The 23993-nt window shown below is 42.5% G+C and overlaps 1 protein-coding gene across 3 annotated transcripts in view; it reads right to left on the bottom strand.

Moving 5' to 3' along the window:
* DNAH12 (dynein axonemal heavy chain 12) overlaps positions 1-23993 on the bottom strand; it is a 179587-nt gene that overhangs the window by 83987 nt on the left and 71607 nt on the right. For all 3 annotated transcript variants that reach the window (XM_039481288.1, XM_039481289.1, XM_039481290.1), the window contains 12 exons: positions 22717-22962; positions 20515-20634; positions 18124-18233; positions 17557-17740; positions 14727-14867; positions 12971-13054; positions 12688-12876; positions 11960-12079; positions 10262-10450; positions 9403-9557; positions 2615-2753; positions 693-859 (listed from right to left, as the gene is read on the bottom strand). In XM_039481288.1, coding sequence (XP_039337222.1) covers positions 693-859; positions 2615-2753; positions 9403-9557; positions 10262-10450; positions 11960-12079; positions 12688-12876; positions 12971-13054; positions 14727-14867; positions 17557-17740; positions 18124-18233; positions 20515-20634; positions 22717-22962 — 1844 coding nt within the window. The remainder of the gene's footprint in view (positions 1-692; positions 860-2614; positions 2754-9402; positions 9558-10261; positions 10451-11959; positions 12080-12687; positions 12877-12970; positions 13055-14726; positions 14868-17556; positions 17741-18123; positions 18234-20514; positions 20635-22716; positions 22963-23993) is intronic.

The following is a 23993-nucleotide window of genomic DNA, read 5'->3' on the forward strand; positions in this document are numbered from 1 at the left end:
AACTGATTCATCAATTGGATTTCAGACAACAGCACAAATCACTGATTTCATTTTCTGAATTGATTAAATGCCATTGCAACTTCAATGGTCACAAGTTCACAACCCTATTAGGTCTGGCAGTTCACTCTGAAAGAAGGAATGGTGGGGAAAACAAATACAAAAGTAAGACTAAAACTGGAGACAAAAAAACTAAAAAGTCACAAACAACAACAAAAGAATAGAAACAATGACATCTGCAGAAATAGGAAAAGAAAGAAAATCTATATTGTGTATAAGCAGCAAAAAGTCCTGTGGCACCTTATAGACTAACAGACGTATTGGAGCATGAGCTTTCGTGGGTGAATACCCATTTTGTCGGATGCATGTAGTGAATAGTTGTGTATAGAAAATTATTGTGTATAGAAACTCTACTCAATAATGACAAGAATGACAAGAAGTCATGGACCTGCTAAAAATAAGCTGAAAATCAATCTCTTAAATTTAAAAAAAGTCACTTATGAGTGTATGACTAAAAAGCAACATAAGAATTGTTTAAAATGTAAATAATTCTAAAGTGACAATGTTGGCTTATAAAAAAATATAAATAGCATTTACTTTTAAGAGAACAAGTCTGAAAATTAAATTAAAGTTAATGAATAATGATAATGGCAAAATTATCCACTAATTTACTGTAAGCTTTAGATCTGTCTTACCAAATCCCATGGTCAAAAAACTGTCTTAAAAGTTCAATAGGAGGCTGAGCTCCATATTTCTCCAACGCAGGCATATTCATATCATCTACAAAGATGACACACTTCTTTCCCATAGGAGGGCCAAATACTCCTTTGCGTCTTTTGTCCAGTCTCGCCATAATAATATTCTATAAAACAGAACGGGACCATTTAAAGCATTGATTTAATATGCAGACCAACTATATTACATAATGGAAAACAGTGTACTGAAACACTTCATGGCTTTAATAATTAAGAAAATACAGAATTGGAAAATACAGATATGAATATTAACTTTTTGTAATCCCCTGTCTTGTTATTCTACATTTATTTGGTGAGTTTACTGAAATGAAAAAATTATAATCTGTTTTAATTTATTTCTGATTTCAAGTTTGCCTCCCTCCTGATTTCAATGATCCTACTCATCTGCTGAAAGTTGAGCATATGCTTAAATGCTCTACTATGTTAGGGCTCAGCACCTCAGAAGATTGAGCCCTAAAAATTTCCGGACCTTAATCTTAAAATTTGCTCTTCGTTGGTGAGCAAACTGCTACACCCACACAGAACCACAATGGATGTCTACTCATATTTAAATACAGGATCAGGGCCCTAATTTGATGGTGTCAAGGAAACCACTCATGGCAGAGATATAGTACTATCTTGGTGCACAACAAAGGGAAAATTGGACTGTGGGAAAAATTTCTTTAACAGGAAAAAAAAGAACTATCCACTAACAGAAAATTATTCCAGATTTATGTAGGATTTCAACACGCTGCAATTACTTAATACATAGAATATTTTTTGTAACAGAGCAAACATATGGTACAAATTTTTACAAAACTGGTCACCTTCCTTTGTAATTGTACTCACAATTTTCAATCCAAAGAACCCTGATGGGGCCCATCAGGCAGAAAAGTTTGCACAAGCAAATCCCTTTGTGGGATCAAAACCAAAGCATTTGAATAACCAAAAACCAGGTAGCATTTGAGCAAACAGCATTTGGATATATAAATCAAGTACTATAGTTAGATGATTACAGTAACCATTCATTTTGTCTGGTCAAATGTAGATTGCACACATCCTCCTGAGTTTTTAAACTTACAAAATGTTTAGATTGAGAAACTATATACATAAAAACTTGACTATGAAAGCCAGTGAGCAGGTAACATTTTAGTGTATGCTTTGATAGTAGAGCTCTAAATGCTGAAACTTCCAAGTGTTTATTACAATTTTTGGAGTGTGATATCAAAAAAACAAAGCAAATTTAAACATCAGGTTGTTTTAAAAACTAAAAAAAAAACAAAACACCACCATCTCTCTACCCCCAATTTCACTAATATGCCATTTAGCCACATCCTCGTTCTTAATAATGAGGGTTAGCTTTGTTGAATCATAATAAATCATTTCTGGAACTTTTTTTTATTACTTTATATTTTTTCCAAAGCCAAGAATTTTTATTTATTTATCTTAGATTTCTAAAATCAAGTCCAGCTTACATCTCTGAATACATACACACAAATGAAAAAAAATAGAAAAATTTGTTTGACAAATATCAAATAAACATTAAGAGACTTAACCCCAATTAAACCAAGCCATATGCTTATCCACTAAAGTAACAACCTCTAAACTATGCCCTGAAGATCAGCAAACATAGGCTCTATGAGACCAAAAGGAAATGTGAATTCCAGGGCTGGAGTAAAGTAAATTGAGTCTATGCTGATATTTTGTTTTTAAACAACATTTCGTTGACGTTCCAGGAACCATTACTACTATAAAAATATCACAATAAAAGTATCTTGAAATGACAGAGTCAAATCTTATGCACTGAACAAATTCCAAATAAATTTACATCTCTGTCTATATAATCTCATTTTAATTAATGTAAACCATCTGTTTCTACCAACCTGGATCTGATTGGCACTGGTCCGTGCTGAAAAATTAATGAAGAATGGAAAGTATCTTTCCTTTTCCAAGTTGTTCATTAACTTATCCTTCACATATACAGACTTTCCAGTACCTGTTGGTCCCACAAAAAGCAATGGTCTTTGCAAAAAAGAATATAAATTTACATTAGTCAATCAAAAGCAAAATAGTAAATAAAACATACACCCAAATAAACTAAAAATGAAATACTGAACACATCTGCTCTACTTGTAAATATGTGTAAACCACTGAAAACACCAATATGTTAAAAATGTGTGTTAAATTTTATTCTTAGTTAGACACTCCGACAACCTCACTGAAATAAAGAAGCACTTAAAATTAATGGGGTTGCAGAGGTGTAACTGAAAGTAGAATCAGGCTCGCAAGATAGAGGGACCTTACTAACAAAGAAATGCATAGTCTGAAATACACTGTATTGTGCCTACACTGTAACCATAATTCAGCTGTTAAAGTCTTTAAGATCAGGAGTAAATAGTTCAGAGGGCCTTGTGCATGATTTCGACACTGGCGTGAATTTTACCCAACAGAAATAGGAAGTTTAGAAATGCCAGCTGGGATTTTTCAGGGACTTAGGTGCTCAACTCCCTTTGAAATTCAATAGGATTTAGACACTTAACTCTCTTAAGCCCCTTTGAAAATTCCAGCTGTCACCATCAAAACTCCAGAAATTGTTGATATAAGAAGATAATTCACCTTCCATCTTTGGGGAGGGGAGGAAGTTTGATTAGACCTGCAGAGTACAGACAACCCCAGAGTTCCTGAGGGAGAATGGGAGAAAGAAAGGGAGGGGCAAGCCTTTGCTCCACCCCCACTTCACCTAGAACACATATGAAAATTATCCATTGAGGGAAGAGAGAGGCGGTGGAGAGATTTCTCTGCCTCTCCCTGCCATGGGCGCCAACTTATATGGGCTCGTGGAGCTAAAGCCCCAGGAATATTCAAAATCAGGGGCTCTGCTCCACCAATATTTGGAGCTAGGTTTCGCCCCTTTAAATCCCAGCCGCCGCCGGGAGTCACAGGGCTCTGGGCTGCCTGCTGCTGCGGAGAGCCCAGAGCCTTTTAAATCCCAGCCGCGGCAGGGAATCAGAGGGCTCTGGGCTGCCCGCTGCTGCGGGGAGCCCAGAGCCTTTTAAATCCCAGCCGCGGCCGGGAATCAGAGGGCTCTGGGCTGCCCGCTGCGGCAGGGAGCCCAGAGCCCTTTAAATCCCAGCCGCGGCTGGGAATCAGAGGGCTCTGGGCTGCTGGCAGCAGCGGGGAGCCCAGAGCCCTTTAAATCTCAGCCGCAGCCGGGAATCAGAGGGCTCTGGGCTGCCTGCAACCGCGGGGAGTCCAGAGCCCTTTAAATCCCAGCCGCGGCCGGGAATCAGAGGGCTCTGGGCTGCCCGCTGCGGCAGGGAGCCCAGAGCCCTTTAAATCTCAGCCGCGGCTGGGAATCAGAGGGCTCTGGGCTGCCCGCTGCTGCGGGGAGCCCAGAGCCTTTTAAATCCCAGCCGCGGCCGGGAATCAGAGGGCTCTGGGCTGCCTGCAACCGCGGGGAGCCCAGAGCCCTTTACATCTCAACCGCAGCTGGGAATCGGAGGGCTCTGGGCTGCCCGCAGGGGCAGAGAGCCCAGAGCCCTTTGAATCCCAGCCGCGGCGGCTGGGATTTAAAGGGCTCAGGGCTCCCCGTGGCTGCCAGCAGCTCAGAGCCCTTTGAATCCCAGCCCCTGGCTGCTGATTGCCCCCTCCCCGGATCCCCACCCCCTATCTAAGCACCACTGGTCCTTGTCCCCCGTTACCCACTCCCGAGACAACTGCCCCTAACTGCCCCTTGGGACCCCAGCCCCGATCTAAGCCTCCCTTCTCCTTGTCCCCAACAGCCCCCGCCGGAGGACCCCCCCCCCCTGCCCGCCAGGACCCCCCCCCCTACCGGCCCCCAGATAAACCCCCTGGACTCCCATGCCTATCCAATTGCTGCCTGTCCCCTGACTGCCCCTCCGAACCTCTGCCCCATCCAACCCCCCCTGCTCCTTGTCCCTTGACTGGCCCCTGGAACCTCCTACCCCTTCTCCAACCTTGTAATCTTGTGGCACTGACGCGTTGTAGCTTCATTTTATATCGGCTTACAGGGCGGGAGTCGGGGGGGCACCACCATTTTGGGCCCCACCAAAAATTATACAAACCTGCCGCCTATGCTCCCTGCTGCCATAAAATGGGGGAGTGGGGAAGAGAGCTGATAATCTCTTATGACCTCTCCCCTTCCTGAATGGGAAGTCCTCAGGGTTTGCAGCAGCCACCTTGCTGCAGTTGTTGCCCCACCATCCCAGGCCAGCCCTGTAATGGAGGTATAATTTCAACTGTTTCCAAGATGCTGTGGGTCTGACTGATGGCCAGGTTATGGGATCAGGTAGGAATTTGTCCCATGAGACCAGATTGACAAGGAGGCCTAGTTTTAAGTAAATAAGGAGTAAGGACAGGAATTTAAAAACTGTATGTTTACAAGTAGAGTTTGTAATTCCATTGCAATCTATGACTGATGTTCATTGTGGGTGAGCAACTCAAAAGCATCACCTCCCAGAGGCAAACATGAGTGGAACACCTATTAGCCTGGAAGAAGAAGGGGAGACCTTAAGATCTCATAGACTGTGGCACTCTTCATATGTACCATCATTCCCTTTCATGTGGGAAGGGTTAGAGGACTCAGAGAAGGATTGAATCCTAGGGGTTAGGCAGAAGAGGACCAACCCTAATGTTTAGTTTTTTGGCATGGAGGCCATTTAACCCTGAACAGGACCCAAATGTATACCTAGTGTTTGAGAAGGGAGTGTATGGTGAGTTAAGAGAAGGTTACTCAACCTGTGCAGTAACTGAGGTTCTTCAAGATGTGTCCCCCTATGGGTGCTCCACTGTAGGTGACTAGAAAGCAGTGTCCTAATTGGAAGGCTGGGGCTTTGGAGCAGCATTTACTGCAGATGATAGGACAGTGCATGCTAGTAGAGTATCTGCTGAGGCATCCTGAGTAATGGGGCATAGTGACAGACAAAAAAGTGTCCGCTGATGCCCATGTGGCCACTTTGCAAATGTAAATAACTGGAATATTACTGAGGAAAGCAATAGAGGTGGAGAGAGAGTGGTTAGAATGTGTTCTAGTTCCAAGAGGAGGCTGTCATTTGTGTAGTTGGTAGGACAGATGTAAACACCAAGAGATCCACTTTGAAAGGCATTGCTTAGAGATGGCTACACCTTTGGATCTTTTGGCTGTTGAAAGGAATAAGCATGGTGATTTTTGGAAAGGTTTAGTTCTGTCCAAGTAGAAAGCTAATGCTCATCTGATGTACAGGGTATGCAATGCTGTCTCCTGTTGGTTGCTGGAGGCTTTGCAAAGAAGCAAGGAAGGTGGATAGATTGATTGAGATGGAAAGAGGATGGTACCCTAGGTAAAAAATTTTTACATGGACATAGCGTAACCTTGTCTTTATGAAAAACTGTATATGGGGGGTATGCCATAAGGGCTCCAATTTCACCAACCCGTTGGGCAGAGGTGAGAGCGACAAGAAATGCCATTTTCATAGATAAGTGAATGTAGGAACATGTTGCTATTGGTTTGAATTGAGGTCTTATAAAACAGCATAGAAAGAGGCTGGGGGCCCAAGCAGGGGTTGCATCCCATATGTGAGGGTAAAGATTTTGGAGGCCCTTTAGGGAATGTTTCGTGAGTGGATGGCATAAGGCATAAGGGTGAGGAAAAAGCTTCCCAGTGGGGAAGGGCAGGAATCAGGAAAAAAATATATATAAACTAACTAGTGGGGAGGTTAGAAGGCATAAAAGCCTAGGGAGAGATCAAAAAGAAAGAACTAACTACTAAAACTACACTAAAACTAACAGGTAAGACACTATCTAATAGGTCAAAAAGGACAAGTAGGCTTTGGGTACGTCTACACTACGGGACTATTCCGAATTTGCATAAACCGGTTTTGTAAAACAGATTGTATAAAATCGAGTGCGCGCGGCCACACTAAACACATTAAATCGGTGGTGTGCGTCCACGGTCCGAGGCTACCATCAACTTCTGGAGCGTTGCACTGTGGGTAGCTATTCCGTAGCTATCCCATAGTTCCCGCAGCCTCCCCCGCCCCTTGGAATTTCCGGGTTGAGATCCCAGTGCCTGATGGGGCAAAAATCATTGTCGCGGGTGGTTCTGGGTAAATGTCGTCAGTCACTCCTTCCTCTGGGAAAGCAACGGCAGACAAGCATTTCGCGGCTTTTTTCCCTGGATTGCCCTGGCAGATGCCATAGCATGGCAATCATGGAGCCTGTTTTGCCTTTTGTCACTGTCACCGTATGTGTATTAGATGCCGCTGACAGAGGCGATTCAGCAGCGCTACACAGCAGCATGCTTTTGCTTTTGCATGACAGCAGAGATGGTTACCAGCCATACTGTACCATCTACCAATCCATAAATTGGTAAAAAGATGATCATGGTTACCAGTCCTTTTGCACTGCACCATCTGTTGCTGTCATAAGTGCCCCTGGCTGCTCTTAGCCAGGGGCGCAAAAGCCAAAATTGGGAATGACTCCCTGAGTCAATCCTTCCTTTTTGGTATCTAAAAATAGAATCAGTCCTGTCTAGAATTTGGGCAAGTGTACTAGAGAACCACTGTATCATAGAACCAGAGAGCACAGCTGCTCTGTGTCAGATCCAGCAGAAATTATGAGCTGTATGCTATTCACAGGGGGTGCTCCTGCAACAACCCCACCTGTTAATTCCGTTCTTCCCCCAGCCTTCCTGGGCTACCGTAGCATTGTCCCCCCACTTCTGTGATGAAGTAATAAAGAATGCAGGAAGAAGACACAGTGACTTGTTAGTGAGAAATGAGTGGAAGGCAGCCTCCAGCTGCTATGATAGTCCAGACAGGACAGTAAGGAGTGTGGAGGAGAGGAGCCCAGCATCCCTCTGCTAGTCCAGGGGCAATTGAATCTTTTCTTTACACATGAAGGGTGGGGGCTGATGGAGCTCAGCCCCCTGTTGCTATGATGACGATGGTTATCAGCCATACTGTACCATCTACCAGGAAAAATTTGGACCAGGAGCCCTTGATTGACCTTACCGATGCTAGTCAGCATGGTTACCAGTCCTTTTGCAGTGCCCCATGTGCCAATAGGCTGATGATGAGGACGGGTACCAGTCGTTTTGTACCATCAGCCACCCATGGCGGGGGAGGGGAGCAAGGATATTGGCGTTGAGTGCTGCAGCATCGCATCTATCTGCAGCATTCAGTAAAGATAGGGTGACATGTAAAAGAGTCAAGAGAGGATTGTTTTCCCTTTCACTTCTGGGGGTAGGTGGGGGGGTGCGTAGATTGCCGAGCTATGCCCTGACCCACCGCGGACACTGTGTTTGACCCTAGAAGCATTTGGAGCTCAGCCAAGAATGCAAATACTTTTCAGAGACTGCAGGAACTGTGGGATAGCTGGAGTCCTCCAGTCCATGAGCGTCCATTTGATTCTTTGGCTTTCCGTTACACTTGTCACGCTGCAGTGCGCTGAGCCCCTGCTATGGCGTCTGTCTGGAGATATTTTTAAAATGATTTTGAATTTCGTCTTCTGTAACGGAGTGCTGATAGAACAGATTTGCCTGCCCTTACAGCGATCACATCCGCATGGTCCATGTGGGAGCTCTTTCTTTATTTTGATTTTTAACTGCATCGCCACCCGTGCTGATCGGAGCTCCACGCTGGGCAAACAGGAAATATTCAAAAGTTCGCGGGGCTTTTCCTGTCTACCTGGACACTGCATCCGAGTTCAGATTGCTGTCCAGAGCGGTCAGTGGTGCACTGTGGGATACTGCCCGGAGGCCAATACCGTCGATCTGCGGCCACACTAACCCTAATCCGATATGGTAATACCGATATTAGCGCTACTCCTCTCGTTAGGGAGGAGTACAGAAACCGGTTTAAAGAGCCCTTTATACCGATATAAAGGGCCTCTCAGTGTGGACGGGTGTGGCGTTAAATCGGTTTTACGCTCCTAAAACCGGTTTAAACGCCTAGTGTAGACCAGGTCTTTGTTGCAGATTCTGTCTCAGACCAAAGGTGGTAGAAAAGGAACTGGGGGCGGTTGGACTATGCAGCACTATATATACATCCCGCTCATGATGCAAGACAGGGAAGGTAGACATTTGCAGTCCAACAGGCACATCTGATGAAGATCTCTGATCCCAGGCACAGGAGGCACTGCCGCGCCTTCAGTGGAGCACCCATAAGGACATCACTCAAAGAAGAACCCCTTTAAATTTAAAAGCTATTAAAGTTGCAGCTTTCTGCTTTAATCCATCCCTGGATTATCTTTGTTTCATTTTCCTGAATATCCTAATCATTTAATTCATGACTAACTCATCTTTAACTCATGACTAATTTAAGAAAAATTAAGAGAAATTTAATTCTAAAAGAAAAAAAAAAGAGGCACCAAATCTCAGCAGCCATCCTAACAGTATCAGTGGAACAGTGTGGGATGGATATACTGAATGCTGGATTATAAGAAGTCAAAGACTTTAAAACTAAAAAGTGTATAGAAAGAATGTAATCAGATGTTTGTTTATTGTCTAATGGGCCAAGACCAGTATATTGTAATATTGATACATTGTGGAGGCCTGATACAGAAGTATTAAAGTCAATAGAAAGACCCCAAGGATTTCAGTGGTCTTTGGATAAGGTGCTATATGAACAACAATGAAATCATTCAACGTTTTGCATGAAATAGATGTTCTTACTTTCCATGGGTAATGCATAAGTCCATCAAATAGGTATATCTGACTGTATCCATCGTTGGGACTATGAGGTCTTGAATCTTAACATTTTTATCATCAGTATATTTAACGCTTTTAATGGCTTCATTCCAATGCACCCAGCGTCCTTTGCCTTTCAACTAAGAAGAAATACAGATTTCAATTACAGTGGAAAATACAGTGCTGACATAATATGTTCAAAAGGTTTTCTTAAGCACTTCATTCTTTTACAAGTTAATGTAATATTAAATATTTCAGGTGCTTATATATTTATTTTTCTCATTGCACTAGTGATGAGCAAACTTTAAAAGGAATGGAGGATCATTTTAGAAATGGATGTTCAGACCCCCTTCATTCCTCTACCTCTCTAGGGCCCTGTTATCCAGGAAAACACTTACATATGTGCTTAACTTTAAGCATATGCATAGTTCAATTGAAGACAACAGGTCTATAAAACTTGCTTAAATTTTAAGCATGTGCTTCCTCTATATGAAACTCAAAAACTCCAAGGGCCTCAGCTGCAGTTGAACTGAAATGCAGCACAGTCTAGACAGGCCTTATGTAGACTGGGTAGACATTTACTAAAAAGCTCTGTATAGAAAGTCAGTGCATTAATTCTTTTTAAAAGAAAAACTGATTATTAAATAAAATAAATAAATTGTCAACCAATAGTTGTTCATTTACTCCATTAAGGGCCCAATCCTGTTCCCATTAAAGCCAGTCAATCCTGCCCCCAAAGGATTCTAAGAAGCTAACATTTCCACCTAGCTGCTTTCTTCTCTCACTTAGATTTTAAAGATCTATTTGAACTACTCTAAAAATGAGCAATCAGTAAATCTCATACCTCATACATATAGTCATAGACCAAGCCTTTCTCATCAAAGGGACAGTCCCATTTACCCACAGCTGCTGGCACTGGATGAGCCTCAGACCTTCCTGCTAGAATATCCCTCATAAAGATATCAAAAAGGACTTGGCTGTCACTGTCACAAGTTCCACCAATTGACCAAACCATGGAGAAAGCAAAGCAAGCCTGTGAGTACAAGGAGATAAACAATTACCATTCAAAAATGATAACTACTATATTGTCTGATCAACACATAAAATTACAAGGAATACTATTATGTTGAAAATTGCTAATGGTGGCCATCATGTGGGTCTTTGTGCCTAAGACAGTCACAAATCTAGTTAAGGATAAGTCCTCTTCTTTCAGGTTCAGCAGAAGAAGCAATTAAGCTCTTTTGGGTAGCGAGACAGCTGGAAACAATTAAGGATACCACACGAGGCACCGAGCCATGTGGATTGAGGGATTCTTTGATTACAAACACTAGGACTAGGAGTTTTGTTTTTGCAAGGGGTATGTGTCTGGTTTAGAGGAGAAAGCCAGAGAAGCAACCACACTTATCACCATGGTATCTAAGTACCTGAATGTGACCTTGAAAAGAAGCAGAGCCAGAGCTTCTTCAACACAGAATTCACTACATTCTAATAAAACATGATATCAAATCCCTGATGACTTTAAATGAATATGTGATGCTGTAAATAGTCTCAAGGGTGAAATTCACTCCCCCTACATAAAGCTTGAGTAGTCAGGCTCTACATAAGTGAAGTGCAGGATTTGAAATGTATTCCTCTATCAAGCCAGGGCCAGGGCTCAGTGCTGTCCCACAGGAACAACAGACACAACCCTTCATGTTAATTGTGTGGGGCACAACATAGGTGTGGATCCATGACCCCACTCACAGCCCATCTCCTTAGTGAGCTTCTGAACTGGCCCTGCATGGGCCAGTCTTGAAGCTACTCCACAGCATGGCCACTCATTTAGCAGACCCCAGCAGAGCCCTTATGTGGGCTTAGTTTTTAAGCACTTTGTGATGCCTCTTGCACCAGGGATTAATTTCATGTATGGATTCTACTAAGACCATAAGACAAGTAAAGCAAAGCATAAGCAGTTTGTAAATAGCTGCAGATCCCAAGCATCATTTCAGACTGAAATTCATTTTGGAGCTCTCTATTCATGTCAATCTCTAAAGAACATTTTAAGATTAATGTATGCCTCAGAAATTGCTTTTCTCATACCATGAAACTTCTGTACAACTTGACAAATGCATTGCTATATTGTGCACATCATTCTTTACCCAACATGTGATCATGCACCTGCCTTTAGCTAGCTACTTGGTCTTAAAACATGAGTTAGTTAAAACAAACTGTTCTAAATTAATTGACAACAGATAGGAAAATGGTTGAAATATGTCTGTCTAGGTACTTATAAATCCCTTATCACTGTAGTGTTTGAGCACCTCCCAAGTTTTAGAAAAGTAGCAACAAAACAGTCTCTCAACTTTCTTCTTTCACCTACCAAGTTAAAGTGAACTTGAAAAGTTAGCAGAAGTGTGTGTGTGTGCACATGAAGTGTATGGATGTGTATGCTTGCTCATGTGTGTGATGCAAGCCAAGATGAAGAGATTAATTTTGCAAGAGACCTGTTACCAATTATTTGGGTTTTTTTTCCTTTTTAAAATACATCCAGTAAAAGACCAACCATAATCCATGTGCGGATGTTTTTGTTGGTAGGATCCTGTTGCACAGTTTGACAAAGTAACATTTCAAAAAGTCGAGTGAGAGACACTACAGCATTGCTGTTGCTTGTGGGAACCAGCTCCTACAAGACACAAAGAATGGAAAATGATTGATATCACAGTATCAAATACTTCTCACAAATCTTACTATATCTTTTGGGAAAACAATTAAATTATATATTGGCTCTAAACAAAAGACTTAGGGGCAAGTGTTTTTCTTTTAGTTTCAAAATCCTTTTCCCTTGTCTTGTCCCTGAAAAGCTACCCTCTTCATCTGTAATATTAATTATGACAATAATGCATCTTTTAAAAAAATTAGACACAATTAATACAGTCGTAGAGGTGCAGCATGAGGAGTACCACTTATTGTATGGCATGTTGGGCATCACATAAAATGCTTTCCCTAACATAAAACAATCCTCTTCCCTCCCCTCAAACTTCTGGTGAGATTACTTTTCACTCATTACGATAATGGTTAGCTTTTAAATATCTTTTACCTACAAATTTCACCTAATATTCTTGATCGAGTTTTCCAAATTGGGCAAAGTAGTTGCCCTCTCAAAATCAGGTGTGTCTACTGCATATGCAAAAATCTGCCATGACCATCACTGAGTATTCTGTCACAGGACACAGAGAGTGGACTGGAAACATCAACATAATTATTGTGGTCAAAATAAAAACAAAAAAATACCTTGCACTGTTGTTTACGAAATCTTAAAGCTGGTGGTATTAACCAGTTAAAAAGTTCTTGCAGAAGATCTTGCTGTTCCTTTTGTCTCAGGGGTTCAGGTAAGCTGTTCAACCAAGAGGTTACAAGAGGCATCCAGCCTAGCTGTAATGGCTCCAAATAAATCATGCCACAACGACTGACTGTAGCTGGCTAAAGAAGAATAGTAAATTCACTTTTAAGACCACACCCATGCATCATTATATATTGTATAATTGTGCAATTATGGATTACATTTTAAACTTACTGAAGCCTGGGAAAGGTCCATTGTTTCAAAGATCAGACTCATCTGAGGAGACATTTGGATGATTTCCCCACTCATCAAACAAAGCTAAATATGAAGAAGAGTTAATTTAATAACCGTGGTTATGAATATTAGCAAAATCTTATATAACAACAATCTGTTTCACTTGTAAATTAATATGTTTCTATCTTTGGATGATCTCCATATCGAAATGAGTGAAGTTTACAATAGTAAATGAGAAAGACAAGCCATTACCCATTGCAACATACAACAATCATTTGAAATAGTAACCAATTTCTATTCTCTTTGGGCCAAATTCTGTGCTTTCGCCACTCACATCATTTGTCTATTAATTGTGGAAATAGGAATTGTAGCTGTATTACAGGACTCAAATGGTCTTTCAGACCCTGCTAGAAGAGGAAATCACAGGTAAAGAACTAATATCAGACCTGATTTTTCTCACTTATACACCTCTACCCCAATAAAACGCTGTCCTCGGGAGCAAAAAAATCTTACCGCATTATAGGTGAAATCGCATTATATCGAACTTGCTTTGATCCACTGGAGTGCGCAGCCCACCACCCCCAAAGCGCTGCTTTACCGCATTATATCCGAATTCATGTTATATCGGGTCGCGTTATATCGGGGTAGAGGTGTACCAGCTTTACACTAATTAATATATTGACTTCAGTAGAGTTACTTTTTATTTATACTGGTGTGAGAAGTGAATCAGACCCATTGCCCTTTCTGTAAGCTTCACAAAACTACTGAAGTTTTACACATTTATTTTTCAACAAGAAAAATATTGATGAAAATGTTTAATAAACTAGGAGAAACTCATGCTTCAAACTGCAAAGTTTCAAGTTTTTCCAGGAAAAGCCCATGACAATTATTTTCATGACCCGTGAAGTTGTCTAGGCACTGTTTCTGGACTGCTCATCAGTAATTAAAATGTTCAGTTCCTGAGACTCAGCACAACTATAGCACCAGCACCAGCCACAGTTCCCAGCACTGCCACCTGCTAGGTCTACCCACCACTTAAAGCCGGTATCTTCCTGCACTGGATGGGAACAGGAGAGGATGGCAAGGGTCTAACTTGCACAATGTAGGACATAAGTCTGCCTCAGCCTGTGCTACTAACATAGCACAGGATAGCCTGATGTAGATACCATGAGACACCACACCAAAATAGTATAGGCTCACAAAGAGGCCTTTGATTTGGGTACCTAACTTGGGATACCTAGGGGCTGTTTTTCAGAGATGCTGTGCACCCACAACTCTAACTGAAGTCAGTAGGAGTTGTGAGTACACCGTAACTTTGAAAATCAGGCCCCGTGTGTCTGAAGTTGGGCATACAAAAATATAGACACCCACAACTGGAGACCATTTTTGAAATTTTGGGTTGTATTCTTCCAGAGGAGAAATATCATTAAACTTCTAGTATATTTTTCTTTTAAATCGCATTTATAAATTTAGCATTTTTGTGACAAGATTAGAACATATGTTTGATTAAGAAATGTGATCAAATTAAATACCTTATTCTACGATATAAAACAACCAACCAACCAAAAAAACCCCACAAACAACTCTCCTGACATATATCTCTCTCTCATAAAAACACAAGTTAATCACAAGCCTATTCAACTGGTTCCTCTCAGGTGCAGGTATATCTACAAGTGCTGTTTTCTTTTATATGCAGAATTATGTTTCTTAAATGGCACAGCATTTTCTTTAGACATTTATAACACCTATGTTTTACCTTTTTGTTGTCATCCAGTACTGTGTTCATACTTTCTATCCACAGAGTATCAATAGGACCATCAAAAACAACCCATTTGCGTTCAGGTGTCTCAGCTAAAGCAAATTCTCGGAAAGTATTGGCAACAATACCATCTGTCCACTAGACCAGGAAAAAATGGAAACGGGCATTTTTAAAAATTCTAAATCTAAAGTCAATGGGAGTACTGACATGGTTATGTATTTTGGATCAGGGCTCTATTTAGCTCATGTTAATGAACAAAACAGAGAAGAACTAAGTAAAAACACAGAAGTGTTAAGAACTATTAGCTTAGGTCGACTTACCACAGTGTCTACACCCTGCTGTGTCGATGGGAGATGCTCTCCTGTCGACTTACCTTACTCTTCTCAGGGAGCTGGAATACTGGAGTCAACGGGAGAGCACTCTGCCATCGACTTAGCAGGTCTTCACCAGACCCACTAAATCGACACCGCTGCATTGATTGCAGCAGTGCTGATCTACCGGTAAGTGTAGACATGGCTTCAGTTTCCCATCTGGAACAGAAACTGGTGACAAAAAAAATCAGGTATTGTCTTAGTGTAATTTGTTTACAAAAATTACACAAGTCTTGTTTCCTCAATCAAGGGGTAGTAAAGAAGAGCATACAGGCAACTCCTTCTTGCAGAAAGTTGAAATAAGGCACCCCTTCCCTGTCTCCAAAAGCAGCCACACTAATTCCTGGTGCCTCTTTATGGTGGGTGTCTAGTGCAGGTACTCGTCAGAGAGGGGATACAATTCCCTGATAAACAGGAGGTGGAAGATTTAGGGGAAGGCATCCTGGGAAAAGAGGGGTTGGGGCTCCTAATGTCTGGTACAGTGGAGACAAGATTCCATTTTTCCAGAACCCTTAGCCTTCTCATGAGGGGAAGGCAGCAACGTCCCAACAATGGAAAGGGACCAGGTTGGGAAGGGGGAGGGCTGATGGGAGCCTTCCCAAACAGGTAGAACTGATTAAGGAATAAATGATGACCTGCACTGCATGATTTATTGCCTGGTATTCCCAAATATGTTAAGTGAATAAAGTTGTGGCCTAATTAAACCACATCCATTACATCTTGTTTTTCTTCCTGTGTAGCCATGAAAAAGCAGCTATCTTGCACCTCTCTCTCTCCCTCCAAGGCGTCATACAAATTTCACTACTTCGCAGACAGTCTCCTCTTCTTGTGTCACCCTCTGAGTTTTATATACTGGAAAACTCTAGACCAAATGTTTATCTACACAGTTTTTGTATTGCTTTAATTATATTGGTTTAGAAACTGATATAGTTAAACTGGTATAACTCCCTAGTGTAGATGCAGTTATATCTGTATAAATATACTTATATCACTATAGCTCAATTCCATACATTTATAAAAATAAGCTATTCTAGTATAAGCACCTTTATACTGGTATAACTGCTTCCACACTAGGGGCTGTGCTGAGTTAACTACAGTGGAATAAAAATCACATCCCTAACCAAAAATGTTAAAGCAGTACAAAAACTGTGTGTAGACTATGCCCAAGGCTGCACATGGAGACCACGTGGCCCTGAAAGACGAGCCTGGGGGTCTACCCTGCTTCAGTACAGCTGCTCTGCAGGAACCTCAGCACCTCTACTGCCATACACAGAAGAGCACTTTAACCCACACAATACCGTCTGTGTGCGGTTACAGCACAGCATCATTAACTCTTTTTGTAGGGAGTTTCATCCTGAGGATTTATACATCAGTGACCCCTAACATGCAAGCCATTATCACCTTTTGCCATAACAATGTATATTTGCCTTTGGTCCAGTTATTCATAAATTTAAAAAAATTCTGCTCTCAGGGTATGTCTTCACAGGAGTTAACTTGAGTGATCAACACCAGGGTCTGACCACCCAAGTCAGGCTAGCCTGAATGTGAGCAGCCACACTGCAAAGCCATACCCATGTTACTGTGTCCTCACTAGTACTGCTATGCTACCTCAGGGCAGGGCCGGCTCTACTGTTTTCGCCGCCCCAAGCAGCGCGTTGAATTGCCGCTGCGGACGGTGGGGGCAGTCCATGTGCCGTTAGAGCGGCACGCGCGTTTCCGCGGTGGCAGCAATTCAGTGGCAGCTTCTGTCTTCAGCTGGAAGACAAAAGCTGCACTGCCGCGGACAGCTGAACATAGAAGCTGTTGCCAAATTGCCGCCGTCGCGGAAACGCACGTGCCGCCCTAACGGCACATGGACTGCCCCCGCCGTCTGTGGCGGCAATTCGGCGCGCTGCTTGGGGGCAAAAACACATGGACTGCCATCCCTTGCAGACTGCTACCCCAAGCACCTGCTTGGAATGCTGGTGCCTGGAGCCTGCCTTGCCTCAGGGTATGCTGGTCAGTTTTCTGGGGGCAACTCCCATGGTTCTTTGTGCTACAGTAAGCTGAGCTGCTCAATGAATTGTGGGAGAACCTGCCTGTCCTTCTCAGTACACTGGGGAAATCATGGGAAAAGTACTGGAGTACTATCAGCACTTGATGATTTAGCCTGAATCCTCACTGAAGAGTGGGTGGATTACCAGCATAAGCAACAGCAGCATCCAGGCTCTAGCCTATACCCCTAGCAAGGCCAGCTAGCCCAGGTTTAAAGCACCACCAAACTTAGTTGAAGGAATTGTGAGCTGTGGATAGAAGGGGGTTAGGGGCAACACGCGAATAAGAGCACCCTGCAGTGAAGACATAGATATACCCATTCAAACCTATCAAAGCCATCGGGGTTGCACAAGCATAACCAGTGGAGGAATGTGGCCAATTGCTATACAATATTTTTAAAACAATCACATAAAACACAATACCTCATGAGATACCATATCGAATTGTCCAAAAAGTTGACCCATGGTAATGGATTTTGGATTCACAGTTCTAAAAATTACTTTTTCTTCTTCCCCATATCCACGTTCATTCATAAGGGTTAGTGTATCCGCCAACAACTGTAGAACTTTGGTCTTCCCAGAAAAAGGCTCTCCAACAAGCATAAAGCTATGGATAAAAGAAAATTATTATTAAAAATCTTAACTTCATCAAATATAGATTTTATGGCACTGATCCAGCCAACCAGCCTCAATGGGGATTACTCATGATTAATATTAAGCAGATGCTTAAGTGGATCTGACTCTATATGTAGCAAAAATTATAGTGTGGAATGTATTACAGTGATTAGGAACTATGTTTTTAGGAGGTCAATACAAAAATATATGTGCTTGCATTGGGATTTTCTATATTTGATTTAAATAATCACTGTTTGCCCTTCTTAAAAGTGGAAATAATTTCTTAGTCTATTTCCATAAATATTCTCTATTGGCTATTACAAAAAACATAACTACAACCTGTAGTACTTGTGAAATAGGCACTTGTAATCTTACCCATGTCTAACAATCATCATTTCATAGGTCTGTATCATTTTTTCAATGAAAACTTTAACAGGCTGGATATTATTTATAACACAGCATTCATTGGAACATTCCAGAAAATCCTAAAATCAAAACAAAATAAAACCTTTTCATATGATAATACTCTTTAAAAAATAATATTTTCATGGTTACATATTGCATAGTTTACAACAATCCTTTATAAAGCCATATAATTTTATTTATGAATAAAAGGAACATGTAACATTCATCATTCCATATTCAGATAATTGCCTCTAAAACAACTTCCACCCCACCCTCAGTATGTTTTCTTACATTTGTGGATAACTGATTCAAATTCATTAATTACTGAATCCTCTGGGATTAGGCTAAAGAAAACTAAGAGCACCTTATTTCTGAATGAGAATGTCCACACAAGGGTTTAACTAAAATGCTTTAGCTTCAGATTTTAACATTCATCTTAACTTTCCTGAAAGTTCCTAAGTAGACATGCCCTGGACTAGAGCACTATTTACTGACGTGCAGAATTTAAGATGATGTGACTTAAACAAAATATTGTTACTTTAGTCAAATATAAGGCTAATTTTTCAACTTCTCTATTGGGATATTAATGGCCTTTAGTGATGCTTATGTTTCTCATGTTGTATATAATTGTGACTTGGCTTATCCAGTACAAAGAAATCCTCTCTATCTCAAAGCCTAATACTGAGCACTGCACTAGAAAATTAGATTGACCCACTTCTGTTGTTCAGAAGTGCAAAAAATCCACACATACCCTGAGCAACGTAGTTAAGATGAAATAAGTTGCCATGTAGACAGCACTTGGCTGATGGAAGAATTTTCCATTGACAAAGCTACCGCCTCTTGAGGAGGTGTATTTGCAACAACAGTGAGAGAATCCCTCCTATCACTGGAGTAAATGTCTACACTGAAGTGCTGCAGCTGTGCCGCTGTAGTGTTTCAACTGTAAACTCCCTACAAAAAGAGCTAATGATCCCGTGCTATAACTGCACACAGAAGGTATTGTGTGGGTAAGGAAAACAAAATCTTCACCTTCTTTATTGAACATCTGCCTCTGCTTACACCCCACCCACTCCAATTACTGTATTGTGGAAGCAGGGCTGTCCCTAGCCATTTTGGTGCCCCCCGCAGCTCCCCCTCCCCCTCGTGGGGGGGCTGCATGGGGCTCCAGGCCTCTGAGGAGGGGCTGTCCCCAGGCCTCAGCAGGGAGAGGGCTGGGCAGCAGGGGGAAAACTGTCCCCCGGGCCCAACCCACTCTGTTCTGCTCCCCTGGCTCCTGGACAGGGGGGAACCTGCCCCCAGCACTCGCCAGGGGAGTGGTGCAGGCTGGGGCCAGGTCGCTCCACTTACCATGCGGTGAGTGCAGGCCCATCCCCTGCAACAGTCCTCAGGGAAGTGGGGGAGGGGGCTGGGGCGGAGCAGGGGAGGGGCTTTGGGGAAAGGGCAGAGTAGGGGCGGGAAGGGACGGGGCTGGGGCTGGGGCTGGAGCATTACGCAGCTGCACAGGGCACCAGAAAATGTGGTGCCCCAAATTCCCTGGTGCCCTACACAGCTGCGTACTTTACGTATGGGTAAGGATGGCCCAGTATGGAAGATAATAGAAGACAAGTATTTCCCCTTCTGCCAAGGTTGTTCTGGTGTACTGAAAACATCCTACATGGTTTACATTATCATAGAAGCATGTGCATTTCATGAACCTACAATAAGTTGGGTTAGCAGCAGTACAACCTTCCAGGTTCACTAGGAATTTCAGGTTTCCACAAAATTTAAACTTCAAAGTGAACTTGTGTGAAGTCTTCTAGGAAAAGACATCAGCTTGACTCCCACCTGCACTTTATTTTTTTTTCCTTTGGTGGGAAGAAGGGGATTGGGAGGCCAGCTACCTCACCCAGTCCCTGAAAGGGAAGCAGGCAGCCTGGCCATCTCTGTCCTCACCATCCCACTGCAGAAGAACAGGAAGAGTTAACTAATCATGGCAAGATTCACCATGTTTAATAACTTGTAAAACCCCAAAGGCTAGGGAGGGAACCAGCAAGTCACAAAAGACACTAAAATCCAGGGGAAATGGGGTGGATTTCATACTGGTATACATCCAAAAAGGCTGTTTAAGGTAAGAGGAGTTCTGGGATTTCTTAGGGGCTGAGGTATAAATGGGCCAAAACGACAAAGACAAATCCAAACCTGCAAATGATGAGAGACTCAAGGCTGGTTTTGGGTTCAAAAGAAAACCAAGTGAATTTTGTTTGATACAAATTCCATTTCACTGGGCCTCATTTTGCAATTCGAAATAGAGTACTACATTAATTACAAATGATGCAATGCCATGAGTATTAGTAAAAAAAGTTACCTTATAAATGTACTTACATTGTAGTCTGCTTCAGGAAGCTTAACCCCAGGAAACAAATCACTAGTAATACCCATGAACAGAGGTATATCATGTGACAAAAATTTAGGCTCATTAACATCCTTAATTGATCTAAGAAGCTAAAGAAAACAAATACATAAGTTTACAGAAAATGAGTGTTCTGACTGACATGCTGACTATATAAATACAAATAAAATCAGTCTGCACAATGTGAATCATAGAATCATAGAGTTAGAAGGGACTGCAAGCGTCATCTAGTGACCCTGTCAAGATGCAGAATTTGTTGTGTCTCAACGATCCAAGAGAGAGAGCTATCCCACCTCCTTTTGAAAACCTCTAGTGAAAAAGCTTCCACAACCCTGCTGAGGGAGTTTGTTTCACTATCCTACTGTTCTTACAGTTAGGAAGTTTCTCCTGAGATTTACTCTAAAACTGAACTATATGCTAATGTGTGATGTGTAAGGTTAAGATTTTGTCACAGTTATTTTTAGTAAAAGTCATGAACAGGTGTGGGCAATAAACAAAAATTCATGAAAGCCAGTGACCTGTCTGTGACTGTCACTAAAAATAAAGGAGGGGACACTGATACCTCCAGTTCCTGCTGCCCATGGCTGACAGCTCCAGGACTGTTGCCTGCGGCAGCAGCTGACAGCTGTGAGGTCCCTGCCACCCGTAGCAGCTGACAGCTGTGGAGCTCTTGCTGCCCACCGTAACTCAGAGCTCCAGGGCCCCGCACCGCATGCAGCAGCTGACAGCTCCAGCCCTGTCATCGCAGGAAAATATCTCAAAGATCTCTGGAAGTCATTGAATCAGTGACCTCCATGCAGGGCCGGTGCAAGGAAGTTTCATGCCCTGGCGAAACTTCCACCTTGCGCCCCCACTTCCAGCCCTGCGGCAGTTCCCTGCCCCCCACACACACATACCCTGAGGCACCCCCACCCACGCGGAATCTCCCCCCCGCCCTGAGGCTTCCCCCCCACCGGGAGCCGTGCAGCACCGCCCCACCCCAGTTCACCTCTGCTCCGCATCCTCCCTGAGCACGCTGCCCCACTCTAATTCTCCTCCCAGGCTTGCGGCGCCAAACAGCTGATTGGCGCTGCAAGCCTGGGAGGCAGAAGAAGTGGAGCAGCGACTGTGTGCTCGGGGAGGAACTGCTGTAAAAAAAAAAAAATTGGGGGCACCGCTTTTTGGCACCCCCAAATCTTGGCGCCCTAGGCAACCACCTAGTTTGCCTTAATGGTAGCACCGGCCCTGCCTCCATGACAAAATCTTAGCCTTAAAAAGTAACGTGAGTTATACAGCAGTCAGTGCTAGGCTGCACTAAGAGGCAGAAGTCCCTGTAATGAGTGAAGATGCATCAAGCAGGGCATTTCCTGAAATTGTGTTAGGGGGTCTGATGGAGCACCCCAAATGCTCTCCACTGCCTCGCAGGACTATTACAGTATTGCCATCTCTCTGCAATTCTTTCCCCAGTTTAACACTTCTGAAGACCCTGCCCTCTTCCATCATTAATGCAGCAATGAAGAGGGAGAGTTCTTGAACTGATGCTGCTGGGAAGCGGAGCAAGCTATGTCTCCCTTTGCATCGTCTCCTCTATTCTTGGCTCTGAAAAATGTTAATGGCTATGTTAAGTAAACACATAGACCAATCCCTGGAATCACTGAAGTGTTTCAGAAAGTATGGACTAAATTTTTAACTTGGGCCAAACCATGCATCAATAATTTGGCCTTACAAAGAATTCAATGTAAACATAGCTCATATCAATGTTGGAAGGTCCTTAAGGTGTATCCAGGAGCTCTAATAGCTCCCTTCCACACCTGTCTCCCGTTGGGGGTGTGACGCATGGCCAGAAAGGGTTAAGTGTCCTGCAAGTTAAATGACTCAAATTCAACCCTTAAAGACATGGGGAGATAATGTTTGTGTTTTCGTGTATTTACAGAAAAATTTGTAGTGGCCAACAATATAATCAACAGTCCCTCCCCAAAGGGAGGTGCACTGCATCCCGTTTGGTGAGGCTTAGAATCCCCTGGCCACCTATACCCGCTGGCCATGATTCTTATCCCCAATTTACAGATAAAGAAATTGAGACAGAGTTGTTCAATGACTTCAGCAGGCAATACTGTGAGGCAGTGGCACAGCTGGGTTCAAAACTCTGAAATACTTGACTCAGTGAAATCCACTATGTTACCTGAGGGACTTACCAATATATCTTCATTCTCCTGTGGGAATTTCAGTTTTAGGTTGCCAGCAGCCACTAATACAGCTTTAACAGCACGCATACCATAGTCATAATGAAACTGAGAGGAAAGTTGCTCTGAACAAAGTCTGTAGGTCATTACTATCTTCACTGATAATGGCTTGGCATTCAGAAATCCGTATGAGTAGAGAGAGATTTCTGCTATCAGAGCATAGTTAGGAACCATCATAGCTACTGTTCGGAAAAGAACCTGAAATGCATATCGCAGAAAATATGCTTAAAACATTTAGAAGAATAACAAAAGAATTCCTGTAACTCTGATTTGCACTCAATATGTATAGATACTGCAATATAAAAGTTATTGTGGTAACAATATTACCAATCTTTGAAGACAAGATCCTTGTTGTTTTTGTAAATACAGACTAACAAGGCTACCCCTACTTGATATTATTAACCAGATTACCCTGCTTTAACTTCCTCCTCCTCCACGCCCTTGCTTTCAAGAGAACAGAGACTGCTCATTGTGTGCCACCTATAGGCCAAACACACCTAAACAGCAGAAAAGGATGTGGAAGAAAGAGATGGGACACATGGTAGATGGGAGAGTATACTGCACCCCCTGAAGGGGTGTAGCAGTGAGCATGTGTAGGAACAGGATTTTATAATTGTACTATGAGAATTAATGTATGATTTGATTTCATCCTGCCAGCCACCCTTTTTGAATAGCAGAAAGGAATGACCCTCTGGGACATTGGTAGAAATGCATCTGACAGACTGCCAGTGTCTGTACTGATGCTAAGGCAGGGACAGACCAGAACAAGCCTTATGACTGATTATGGTCACCCTTTTGTTTTAGGATAAGTTACAATGTCTACTATGGTTTCCTGTATGTATTACATATTAGGCACTCTAGTTAAATATACATTTCTTTGTTTTAAAGTTTAGTAAGTAAGAGACAGGATCTTGTACTGTGTTTATGTTAATGAGATTAGAGGAATGTTGAAGGCCTGGGCCTCAATGTGAATTGTTTTGATTATAAGATTTTAGGAAGGCTTAATTTACAATGTCTTTTGCTCAATATAAAATGTATTTGTTTGTATTCTCAAAGGTCTCTGTAAAAGATTGTTTGTGTGAATGAGGAATGTATGCATCAGGAAAAGATAAGGTGTGAAGGCCATTCTTATAGCCAGATGGTCCAGGAAGAAGGAGTGAAGACACCAGAGAACCATCAATGCGCATCCATAATGAAGAAAGAGCAGATTGATGACCCTGAGGTAATGC

The sequence above is a fragment of the Mauremys reevesii genome, linkage group 7, assembly GCF_016161935.1.
Source record: "Mauremys reevesii isolate NIE-2019 linkage group 7, ASM1616193v1, whole genome shotgun sequence".
Taxonomy (NCBI): Eukaryota; Metazoa; Chordata; order Testudines; family Geoemydidae; genus Mauremys; species Mauremys reevesii.